Source organism: Medicago truncatula, chromosome 6, assembly GCF_003473485.1.
Source record: "Medicago truncatula cultivar Jemalong A17 chromosome 6, MtrunA17r5.0-ANR, whole genome shotgun sequence".
NCBI classification, from domain to species: domain Eukaryota; kingdom Viridiplantae; phylum Streptophyta; class Magnoliopsida; order Fabales; family Fabaceae; genus Medicago; species Medicago truncatula.
The window spans coordinates 4,669,968-4,683,430 of record NC_053047.1 but is presented as its reverse complement, the minus strand read 5'-3'; the positions used below and the strand labels follow the sequence as shown (position 1 = coordinate 4,683,430).

The 13,463-nt window shown below is 36.1% G+C and overlaps 1 protein-coding gene across 1 annotated transcript; it reads left to right on the top strand.

Annotated features, from left to right (window-relative positions):
• LOC11416862 (F-box/kelch-repeat protein At3g23880) lies at nucleotides 1–1,449 on the top strand. The gene has a single exon (XM_039835026.1). It carries the CDS (start codon nucleotides 117–119, stop codon nucleotides 1,302–1,304), a length of 1,188 nt encoding a protein of 395 aa, XP_039690960.1. The 5' UTR covers nucleotides 1–116; the 3' UTR covers nucleotides 1,305–1,449.
• Nucleotides 1,450–13,463: the final 12,014 nt, after the last annotated feature.

The following is a 13,463-nucleotide window of genomic DNA, read 5'->3' as shown; positions in this document are numbered from 1 at the left end:
ACTACTCAAAATTTGACCTAATCTTTCTATAATAACCTAGAGTACACTAGTTTTTGCTATGTTTCCTAAGGATAAAGTACTTGTAGTACCGTCAGTCTCAGCCAGCCGCCATTGATATGACGACGATGACAGGTCGCAAACGAGGAGGAACCTCAACCAGAACCCTAACACCACTGCCTCCCACTAACTCTCCTCCGTTACTTCCATTCGATCTTGTGGCAGAAATCCTCTGCTGTCTCCCTGTGAAACACCTCCTTCAACTCCGTTGCGTTTGCAAGTCCTGGAATTCTCTTATCTCCCATGATTCCAAATTCGCCAAGAACCACCTTCGTTTGTCCACCTCCAACCACGACCGCCACGACCTAATCTTAGTCTCTGCGTCCTTGTTCTACTTATCTGGATGCCCAATCTCCTCTATTTTCAGTTCTGCTGCATCCTTTACCAGTTTCAAGTGGCTCAATAACCATCGTCTGATTCTTAATCTTAAGGGAGACTATATTGGGAGAGTTACCACTTGTGATGGCATGGTCTGTGTTAGGATCGATGAGTCTTTAGCTTTTCTGTGTAACCCTTCCATTCGTAAATTCAAGATATTGCCTCCTTTGATAAATCCAAGCCAAAAATATTTACAAACCTCATTTACCTTAGTCTATGATCGTTTCACTTCTAATTATAAGATTATCGCTCTTTCTGTACGCGATTATCAAAAAAACAGAGAAATTAATGTTCATACTTTGGGTACCGATTATTGGAAAGGGATTCATGATTTCCCAAATCATCACCTCATTCAAGGACCTGGAATATTTTTGAGTGACTCGCTTCATTGGTTGCCATATGATGGTCGTAGTGGTAGTTCTGGAAAGGTCATTGTTTCTCTTCATTTGCAGAAGGAGTCTTATCAAGAGTTTTCTCACCCTCTTTATGATATCCAATCTGAAACTTACAATACCTTGGGGGTGTTGAGGGATTGTTTGTGCATTTTTTCTAATAGTGACAAGTTTTTTGATGTTTGGATCATGAAGGAATATGGAAATGGACAATCTTGGACTAAATTGTTAAGTGTTCCTCAAATGGGAGATGCTTATATATATATCTTAACTAAACCATTATATATTTCTGAGCATGACCAAGTGCTGATGTATTTTATGAAGAGGAGGAAATTTAGTTTGGCTGTCTATGATTCCATAAATGATACTTATAAGATTCCTGAAATTCAAGGCAACATCCAAGTTCCGATGGAAGGAAGATTCTATTTTCCATACGTCTACATTGAGAGTTTGATATCACCTTTTTTTCAGGATTAGGATGTAGATGTTGTGCTATGTGAAACTATGAACTTGTTATTTATTTATACTTGTTCTGGTTAACAATGATTTTACGAGTTATTGTTAAATTATGGTATGTGGAATATGCGGCTTGAGATATTGCTATGTTCTTTTAATTTATTTATTGGTTAGAGTTGCGGTTTTGTCATCGTGCACTACATTTTATATAGTTAGTAAATTATTCAAATCTTCCACCATAGATTCTCTTATTTTTACTCTACTACTATTTTCAATATCATAAAGAGATCGAATATTTAAAGTTCTGAGACATCCCTTTCTGGTAGTTGCTTGGTAATGGTTTGTATCTTGCAGTTTTAACAGTTGTCTCATTTACATCTAATTTATCTTCCAACTCTAAATTAATCAATTCATCACTGTTTGTTTCTGCTGCTGTACTACTAGCAACAGTTCATTGGAAAAAATTATATTTGGTCATAGCATCTTTGCAAATGATTGGCTGGTACAAAAATATTAACATTCTTATATTATGGTTATATTTTCATAATACATATATGCCTTCATCTTTGAGTTTTCAGATGCAATACTAGATCATGTCATGGATGCAGTTGATGACTTGCGAGAGACCAAAGTAGATTAATTAAGATGTGAATGTTTATTTTATCATCCATTGTACAAAGTTTTGTGCGTGTGAAAAATGCCTATTTGGGGAGAATAAACATAAAGTTTGGTCTTCTTGAAGCATGATTGTATGTAATTCAGAGTAATGCATATATATTTGAGGTATTCTAATCTTATTATTGTTTTCCTATACATAGTAGCCATGTTGAGCTATGACCCTGAAGCTAATAGTCATGTTCTTGAACTAACATATAGTATATAACTATCTTGGGTTATTTAAAATTTTATCATTTAATTTGGTTAATGATATGTACTTGGTGTATTTCATGTTATTTATGCTCCTCTCTACATTAAGAAGTTATTTATTTCTGGCCTTTAGTACAGATTTTTTGACAGGGTGAAGCAATCATTATGTTCTATAGAGTTGTCCTTTATGAATTCTTTGATCATGGTTGCTTTCATGTGAATAAATTCTTGTATAGTTGGGGCCAGATTTTGCTGACTGGAAAGCGTAGGAGAATTCTTTGGACGGCTGAAGGAAAAACTCTCAAGGTTTAAACATTGTATTGTTCCTAGTTTGGAAGATCTTGTGTTATTGCTAGGTGTTCTCTTTCAATAATAGTTTTAGCTTATAAGAAAAAAGTCATATGTTATGTTCCATAAAATGGAGAAAGAAAAGAAGAACCATAGATTTAGAGAGGATGGGGCTAGTATAGTTCTTTCTTGAAGCTTGTTATTTCCTATAATTTTGGATTGCCAATTTCTATAATATTTCAAACCACTAATTCTGAATACAATGCCAAGTACATAAAAAAAAATGCATTACTTAAAACAAAAATGCAATAATTTAATGCTAGCAGTAGTTATGAAACTCTAAAATGCAAGCATGAGTCGGTAGCTTCAATCTTAATATTTGGGTATCCTCAACATGATCTAAATGAGTGCATCAACATCAATTGCAGTTCTCTTTCCGCTTGATTTCTAAGTGGTGGAATCTTTATAAGTTGTTGATGTAGCATGAACTTGGCTATTTGAGATGAAATCCTTGTTGTCATGTGTTGCAGTTCTCTTTTGAGATGAAATCCTTGTATCAGCCAGAGAGCAAACATGCAAAATAAACACAACTTAGACAATAATCAAACACTAAAAACAATCAATTGCGCACACACAAAAATTAGAAATAACAAAAAGAAATCAAGAATGACAACATAATTAAATAAATAAGAAAAAACTACAACATGAAAAAAAATCAATTAAAAAATATGTATTTTAAAAGGTTAGGGCGATTGTTAAGTGTTTGTGTTCGTGAGATATTTTAATTGATAGAAGAAAGTTCAATTAAAACGAGTTGATTTTTAACGGTTTTAAAAAGAATAATAAAAAGCGCCTTGAGATTATTGGTCCATCATAATGACGAAGCCTTCACAAACAAACCCTAAACCTAATTTTACATTGGACCCACTTTCTAAAGACAAGTTTCTCTTAAGCCTATCAAAGTTTATCTTGAAATCATTGAGTGTGTTCCTCTAGCAACCACACCTATTCTCATGGTTGGTTGCTATTAGAATCCTTGAAGATCGAAACTTTATATGTCTCAAGGTTTGCTAGACTATTCTCATGTTTCGCAATCCTTGTCTAATTTCACTTGTTCCAATATCAAAACTCCGCTTTCGTTTTATGAATTGATATTTAAGATGATGGATTAACAAACACTAAAACTCCGCTTTCGCTTTATGAATCGGTGTTTGTTAATTCATTATGAAAACAGTGAAATTAGATTAGAAAGTAGATTTATATAAAATTAGGGTTTATGGTTTGGTTTGATTAGGATTACGTCATTAGACTTATCCAACAATCCCAAGACAAAGAAGAGTCTACTCACTAATGTTCATCGTAGACATAGAAGATGAGAAGAAGAAAGACATAAAAATAAAATATAAAAAGAAAGAATTTTTATTCAAAGAGAACAATTGTCACTATTAATTTCAGAGAACAAAAGATGAATTGTTATGATAGCTAGCTACTATATTTATAGTTTACAATGACTTAAGCCCTAAGAAATATAATCACTAGAATGTTCCACAAGAAACTACGGGCTTTTAGGTCAGAAGTAAACTAATAGGTAGCTTGTCCAGGAAGCAGAAGCAGGAAAAGTGGATCCTGAAGGTTGGCACGGCCGTGCGGCTGGTGGCACGGGCCGTGTCAAGACTCTGACTTGGGGGAAGATATATTTTTGCATCAAATCTTCGTATTTTCATCCCGAATCAGCTCCAAATCCCTTTCTTTTGCTCCAAGACGCAACCTTTAGAATATTTGTTCCTGAAATTAAATATTTTGCAATTGAAGTAAAATAAATCTAAAAAGAAAATAAACTTAAATAAAATTGTACTAAATCTAAATAAAATAAACTTAAATATTATATAAAAAACACTAATTATTGACTTATCATGTTGCTCGTAAATCCTCCTAAAATAGGCTAAACAAAATTAGTTTAATAATAAAGGAAATAATTAGTTGAATGATCAATATTTAAGTGCTTTACTTTAAAAAAACTTAAACGACTTAGTATCAGTGTTTTTAATTGCTAGGAAAAACTATTCTTATTAATTATGATCAAATTGAAGTTAGAAATAAAATCAATTTAATATTTCTTATCAATAAACTTATTTCACTTAGAGAACTCATCTTTAGGATGTTTGGTGGTAGAAGCTTTGGTGCTATAATGACAGTTTATGAACCCAAAGAGCTGCACACACAAAATTCTTATGTAGTCTTAACAATGAATACTATATTGTTGTGGTATTGTAGAATGTGCATCTTTCTTAATTTTTCAAAATTCTAATACTATATTTACTACACCACTGCCATTTACATATGAATATATAATTCTAATACTATATTACTACACCACTGTCATTTACATCTGTATATACAATGTCACAATAGAAAAAAACACATTAAGTTGCACTTGAGATTTACTCCACCTTGAGTTCTATAGCAGCAATGTCACTTTCATCTTGTTCTATAGTAGAAAAAGAATATTGATGAATTGAAAATAGGAAAAGAGAATAAGCATAAAAAATGACCTATAAAAAATGAATAAAAATGACTTAAAAGAAAGATGCTCTGAAAAATAAAATCATATTTCCTTTTGTCATAATTAAGTTAAACTAATATAGCATATATAGAACACAATGATTGCACATGGAAAGTTATTATCCTTCTATTCTATCCATAGTTTGATTTAAAGACAATAAACCCATAGGATACCCATCGTGTGGGTATCTATAGAAGAGCCTGCAATGTTAACAAATGGAAGGGTGTGCTGCAATTACTTAATAGCTGTCATATGATCCTACATTGAGCACACAAACTACAAACATTCAATAGTGGCAGCGGATGGCTCCCTGGAAAATCAAACTAACAAAATCTGATTGTGTCATAAACACAATCTAACAAAATTAACTTGTTAGTATTTTTGTTATGTATTCAATGTAGCATTCATCAAGTATTTTTTTAACGATAAAAACTGGCCTGCATATTGTAACATCCCGTTTTCCCAACTTAAAAATTTCAAACAAGTTATTAGAGTAAACATCACACAAACGGAATATCACACTTCTTAAAAGAAATCGTAAATAGATAAATAATAATTTATCCTTCAACAAACTCATCAACGTAAATGCAGCGGATTAAATTCAACTTCATAATTAAATCTTGGCACGCAGGCCTCATAAAACATTTCATAAATTCAGATAAGCAACATAACATAGTATATACGCAATGGAAAGAGAAAACAGCCACAAAAGATCCCCTCCCGTTACGTGAGCAACCTAAGACTCAGTGAGGAAATGTCACTCACGACAGCAAATACCAGCAACCTACTCCTGATTACCTGCAAGTTACTCATACGAAGAGCAACATTTCCAAGCAGAAGGGGTGAGATTTCACAAAACAATAATATTAAGAATATAATTCAACAATTATATTTAACAATATAAAATCATCATATCATTCATCATGGATAGTCATGTAACATTCAACAACTCATTCATAGGTTATGTAAACAATCACAACTTATCATCTTGGACTCGACAGATGCGACTATGCAACTTAGACCTCTTATATGCATGTGGTACCAATTCATCGTTATTAGTATTAATATATTGTCAGGCATAAGCCCCCATCGAGTTTGAGCTAAAGCTCCATCGTGGTGAGTACAAAGCTCCGGAGCAGTAAGCCCCCAACAAATGTATGCTAATGCATGGACTCGACCTCTTAGACATCTTAAACAATTTCTTAAATAGTCCAATAATTTGGAACATCGTCATCATCAACTTGGACCGACTCATGCAGCATAGTTAAACAACAGGCAGCTGATGTAGTATTTTTGCATCAAACAATTGTAAGTATTTATATCGTCTCCTCAGGGACTAGTGCAATAACGCGGACCGTTCGACACCAAATACCATTCCAAGTTAAAAAGATAATTGGTTGTTTGTTTTAGTAACTCATTTGCAAACGATAAAATTGAGATTAATAGGGCGTGAAACTTGTTAGGATTAGAGTTCCTTGATCAAGCGTCGCACGTAACCTAATGATCATACATGGATTCTAGCTTTTCTTTGATATTATCATGTATCCCTCGACAACACTATTCGAGTCCAAACAATATTGTGAAATCAATTGTATCATTCAATCGTCGATGTCTCAAACTATTGAATGATTCAAGAGTCGATCTTATCGTCCAATCGATGATTTCTTGATCTATTGAATGATAAGAAAGCTTTAGGTTTGGATACACAAAGTGATTATCAAAACATCGATTCCATGTCTAGAACCTATGTTTTGATAGATGGTTATTCTAAACCTAGATTCAAAAGTATTTCTCAATCACAATTAAATCAAAGATAAAGATTAAAGTGCAAGAATAACATCAATATCAAATCAAATGCTAGAACCATATAAAGGAGATTTAGCTACTCATTGTCATGGAAGCCTTGCAAGAATGAATTGAAGGAGAAAGATTCATTTACAACTTGTGATTTCTCAACAAAGAATGAAGAATCCACTCTCTATCACTCTCATTCTATGAAGAACAAGCCCTATCTCTCTCTCTAGAAATATTACAAGTGAAAAACTCAGAGAAAAACTAAGTAAAAAAACTATATCCATGAAATGGTTGAGTGGGCTATTTATATAATTCTGACTCTGCATCAACTCGCCTCGCGAGCTCATTCATTCGCCATGGCGAGTTGAGGTTCCTTCGCCATTGGGTTTGTGCCACGTCAGCTGTGAGAGGCTAAACCGCCCTAACTCGCCTCGCGAGTCATTCCACTCGCCATGGCGAGTTTGCTCGCCTTCCACTAGCCATTGCGAGTTGGTGGCGAAGGATCTTTGATGCTTACTGGAATTGCTCGCCTTTGATGCTTGCCATGGCGAGTTGGAGGCGAGTGATCTTTGTTGCTTACTGGAATTGCTCGCCTTTGATGCTTGCCATGGCGAGTTGGAGGCGAGTGATCTCATTTTTCTACCTTTTTGTACTCTTCTCCATTTTCTTCTCTTTGCTTGATGTCTTGAGTTCGAATCCTGCACAAAATGGGTGAAGTAAGATAGATAAAGCGTAAAAGGGCAATAATCACTTATTTCTCGGCTTTTCCCTCAATAACTTGCAAAACAAGTAACAAAAGTGCCTAAAATATATCACTTAAAATACAACTTTCTAGCACTTATCAAACTCTCCCCAACTTAACTCTTTGTTTGTCCTCAAACAAAAGATTGAAAATCAAACAAGTTAATATGACAAGACATAAGTACAAAAGGTTTGAAAACATTTTCAGATGAATGATTCAAAGTGAATGCGCGGGCAAATCTGAGTTTCCAACTAATCTAGAATTCTACCACAAATATGAAATGAATCCTATGCACAAAGTTCATGTCAAATAGTTCAAGTCAACAAAACATTTATTCACGAACCACACCTAACACACTTCTTTGCAAGTGGATATGCAATTGAAATCAAATGAGTGAGGGTTATGAACACACATCCGGCAATCAAGTTAACATCCAAATCAAGTTATATGTCCATCCAATTATCATTTCAAAAAGTATAGAAACATGGATCAAAAGGTCTTTGAGGGTTGTAACTTGGTTAGGCTACAAAAGAATTGGCATTTGTGGGGCAATTGAATTCAAATGGCCAAGCATAAGGGAACCTTCCTTCTATTTACATTCAAAAGACAAATTTACTAGAATTCCCTAACAAACCCTTGGTGTTAAAACATGATACTCCTTGATCTTGACAACTTATTCTATTTTTGGATTTTTCTTTCTTTTTCTTTTTCTTCTTTTCTCATTCTTATCATGTACACATTTTTCTTTTTCTTTTTCTTTTTGCATATACAAACAATGTTGTCTTGATCAAAATTTCTGATTACACCAATTTACTTGACAAATGATGACCTCTACCTTTTTCTCCCCAACTTGAATAAAACATACCCTATTTGAATGTTCCCTTAATCTATGGCAAAAAGGGACAAATAACAATGAAAGTTTAGGGTTCAACAATTAAAACATATCAAGATCCGATAGTGCAACAAAAAATGAACTGGATTTTGAAAAATTTAGGGCGAATTCATCAAGCATTGTGCTTATGAATTGACAGTTCATGATTGAGGACCTTGATTCATTTGGCTCAAGTGGGTTAGCAAATACTCGCTCTTCTCACAAGGTAGGCTATTTGTGGTCAAGTATGTTTTTCTCATTAAACAAAATATGCCTTGATCCTTTCCATGTCTTTACATAATTTAAAACAAATATTAGATTTAACATAAAATGACCGAGTTAAAACAATGAATGTCGGTCTCCTTGCATATAGTACAAATATTTGAGGTTTCCTCACTTTTTGGCCAGTACTAAGTGGTTCACAAACAAACACATTATCGAGGAGAACTAAATGAATTGAAATTTGTGCAAAGTACTCGTTTCCTATTCAAGTAAAAACCTAGAAAAACTGGAAACTTGTACCTTGGCTTTGCGCTTTATCACAAACTATCTATCATAATCAATCATCTGAGAATTTTTGCTCAAGTTTTGGCTATCTTTCAAGCGCTTTGAAATTTGAAGCTTTGAGCATTTTCTTTTCAATAAGCAAGGGTGATAAACTAAAGAAACTTCCACAATTTTCAAAACAAAGTACTTGATATAAACCAAAAGTGCTAATATAAAACAACACAATACAACTTTGAACAATGTGAACATCACAATACTAATTAAAGCTATTGTTTTAAACATAATATCCTACAATAAGTGAACAAAATAATAATTAAACAAAGTTATGAGTCATAAGTGCCAAGATAAAACAACAGAAGCAAATATTTGTCAAAATAAATGGAATCGAAAGCAAATAAAGGAAATGAAAGCTTATAAAATGTCACTCAATAAAGGTGAGCTTTCACGTCTCTTCTCTTCCTCCTCAACCCTGCATGTCATCATTATCTGAACCACCAGTTGCACTTGGGACTCTGTCTGGATCGTCTCTGTCAGAATCTCCCATCAATATATCATCAGAAAGCGTCCCGAACGATGAGCCACCCCCTCCGTAAGGATCTGGCCTGCCCTCAGGCCAAGAAACATGAGCTTGAAAAGCCTTTGGTGTCATGAATTGTGACATCACCTCCGGAGGGTACCCTGCTTGCTTCTGCACTAAATACTGAGACTGCTGAAGATAAGTATTAGCATGGTTTGTAGGTTCCAGTATATTCCAAGTATGGGTATGGCACTGGTATTGCCATTGAGTGTAGCTGGCAAAGTCAAAGGCAGTTGTGGTTGGCATCTGAAATGGTTCGGACCCTGATTGTGGATGATGTGCCTGAGAAGATGAGGCTTGTTTTCCTTTTTCCGGCTTTGGGTCACTCATGATGTAACGTCTGATGAAGTCATCATCAACGGGATTCCGGAGTTCCTCATGTACAGCGATGGGCAACTTCATTCGTGAATCTTTAATCAAGCCCATGATGAGTCCAGGAAAAGCTAGGCGGGTTTTTGGCTCACTTTTTCCTTGAAGGGTGACCAGCCTTAACTCCCATGCTAATGTGCGGGCTATGTCAACCTTGAAGCCCTTGAGAATGTAGTATATGAGTGGGCATACATCCACAGTGCAATCGGACAAGTGGCTGTTAGGTCTGACATTGTGAAGGATAAACTTCAGGATGAATTTGCAAGTTTTGTTCATGAGTTTATATTGTGCTCTGTGATGTCTTCCAGCATTACTCACGTCATAAGTTTCACCCTCTAGTAAGATAGCCCTTTTGATTGTTTCTCTCATTGGCTCAATGTCAAAGGTGCCTCGATTTTGGTTGTCATGGAATTCATCCATCTCATCCTCATCACTTAGTGGGAAGTTGTTACCGAGATAGATGTTAATAGCTTCGCGATCGAAGCGGATGGTGCGACCTCTCACAAAGGTTTCATAGACAAATGGCTCGGTGAGGTTTTCAGGAAGAGCATTGGCGTAAAATTCACGCACGAGCTCAGCATTGATTGCGGTGATAGGTTGGAGCAGTCTTCCCCACCCTTGGTCAGTTAAAAGCTTCAAGAGGTCTTGGTAGGGTCCTTGAGGGTTTATGTTAAACACTTTCTCGGGCCACATGCTCTGTTTAAGCAACTCCCGGTATCTGTCTTGGTGGTAACGAGATTTAAATCTCTCTCGGTCAAATGGTTGGTTTCTAGGTGGGGGTTGGGATGTGGATGTTTCACCTTTCTTTCTTTTTCCGGTATTCACGGGTTTCTTGGGTGCCATACCTGCAAACACAACCAGGAAATACCATACACAATAGAATAGATAATTAAACATCAGTATGGAAGCAATAAAGAGCAATTGGAGTGTCAGAGGCTTGTTTCACAAAAATTATTTCAGGTTCTGATGCAACTCGCCTCGCGAGCTATTGTACTCGCCATGGCGAGTTGATGTGAATTTCTGGGTTTCCAGATGAACACTCGCTAGGCAAGTGATGGAGCTCGCCATGGCGAGTTGCCCAGAAATTGGTAAAAATCGAACCTTTTTCAAAATTTCTTCAGTTTCATGATTCCTAACCCTAAATATGACCATTGCGACCCTGGTAGTAACATAGAGATGAACTAAATCATGCTTTTGAATTGAATTTCAAATTTGTTCCACAAAAACCCTAATTTTTAATTTTTACAAAAGGGTTAACAAAAGTTGTGGTTTGGAACAAGAACAACCACGAATTTGTGCATGATTCTGTTTCATCTCAGTCAACAATGGGTATTAAACCTTTACACTATTCACTACCCTAAGGTTTGTTCATGCAAAATTTGAAATGAATGGAAACAAAGTGGATACAAACCTGAATCAGAAGTAATCTAAGTGCAGAAATGAGTATGCAAGGTGCTTGACTTGGATTGACTTGATGAAATGGAAAAGGGTAGTGTTGATGTTTTAGGGTTTGAGAGACAAAAAATGTGATATGGTTGATGAGAGAGAAATAGAAAACGAAAATGGGAGATTAATGTTGGTAGTGGGTGGTTAAGTGAAGTAAATGAAGGAGTTAGTGGTCTTGGACTCCGTAACTGTCAGAACTGCTACTACTCGCCTCGCGAGCGGATTTACTCGCAATGGCGAGTGATTTGGTAGTCAACGCAGTCAATGACCAGTTTACTCGCCATGGCGAGTTGTTTTACTCGCCTCGCGAGCTGTGACAGTTCACAAATTGCTTTCTTTTGGCTTCTGATTTTTGAATGATTTTGGTATGCACATGACTCATACACCTAATATGCATTAAAACTGTAAATATACTTACAAAATTGGGGTGCCTCCCAACAAGCGCTAGTTTATCGTCATTAGCTTGACGCCTTTTTCATTAAGTTCACGGATTGTCAAGTGAAATTGTCGACGTAAGCCGATCAATCTCACCTCCAAAATAGGGCTTGAGTCTCTGCCCATTCACAGTCCAGCTAGCTTTGGTAACTGGATCTTCAAGCTCTACTGCACCATATGGTTTTACTTCTTTAACCATGAAAGGTCCGGACCATTTAGACTTTAACTTGCCCGGAAAGAGTCGTAATCTTGAATTGAACAGCAGCACCATCTGTCCAGGCATAAAGTTTCTCTGCATAATCCTTTTGTCATGGTATTTCTTGATTTTTTCTTTATACAATCTTGAGGATTCATAGGCTTGGTTCCTCATTTCCTCAAGTTGATGCATTTGAATCTTCCGTCTTTCACCGGCTTTCTCTTGATCGAAGTTCAGAAATTTGAGTGCCCAAAAAGCTTTGTGTTCGAGCTCTACCGGTAAATGACATGCTTTTCCATAGACCATTTGAAATGGTGTGAGACCTATAGGAGACTTGTATGCTGTCCTATAAGCCCACAAGGCTTCATCAAGCTTCGTCGACCAATCTTTCCGAGATGTTGAAACTGTTTTTTCAAGAATTCTTTTCACTTCTCGGTTTGAAACCTCGGCTTGGCCGTTGGTTTGAGGATGGTATGGCGATGCTACCTTGTGTTTCACACCATAGTGGTCTAATGCCTTAGCAAGCTGTGTGTTGCAGAAATGGGACCCTCCATCACTTATTAAAACTCTTGGTGTTCCAAATCGGGTGAAGATATTCTTTTTAAGGAACTTTACCACCGTCTTGCTGTCGGCTTTTGGCGATGCGACGGCTTCCACCCACTTGGAGACATAGTCTACGGCTACCAAGATGTATTCATTTGAGTATGATGATGGGAACGGGCCAACAAAATCAATACCCCAACAATCAAATACCTCCACTTCAAGAATACTTTGTAAGGGCATCTCATTTCGCTTTGATATTGATCCGGTTCTTTGACATTCATCGCAAAACTTGCAATGAGTGTAGGCATCTTTGAAAAGTGTCGGCCAATAGAAACCAGATTGAAGCACTTTTGTGGCGGTCCTTTCCCCATTGAAGTGTCCTCCATAAGGAGAATTGTGGCATTGCCACAATATTTTCTTTGCTTCTTCCTTATCAACACACCTACGCAAGAGGTTATCTGCTCCAATTTTAAACAAGTATGGTTCGTCCCATACATAGTGATTCGCTTCATGGAGGAACCTCTTGCGTTGTTGCCAAGTGTAATCTTCAGGAATGAATTCGGTTGCTTTATAGTTTGCCATGTCGGCAAACCATGGTCTTTCTTTAATAGCTAGCAACTTTTCATCCGGGAATTCTTCGAGAACTTCCGGTTCATTCTTTGTTACCTCTTTGTTCATGAGCCTTGAAAGATGATCAGCTACAAGATTCTCTGTTCCTTTTTTATCTTTTATCTCTAAGTCAAACTCTTGTAGTAGCAATGTTATACCCTGTTTTTGGACCTAAAAATACTGGGCCCAATTTCATTTTCAAACTTTGTCAATTATCAAATTTCAACTGCACAGTTCAAATTGTCTCTGCCTCGCAGTATTTTCAATCACAATTTTACCTATGTTTTTCTTGCATAAAACCTTTTGAAATGTCTTTACTTGCCTTGTAAGTCATTCAAAAGTGTCTCTGAATCATTACATTGCTTTTTCTACA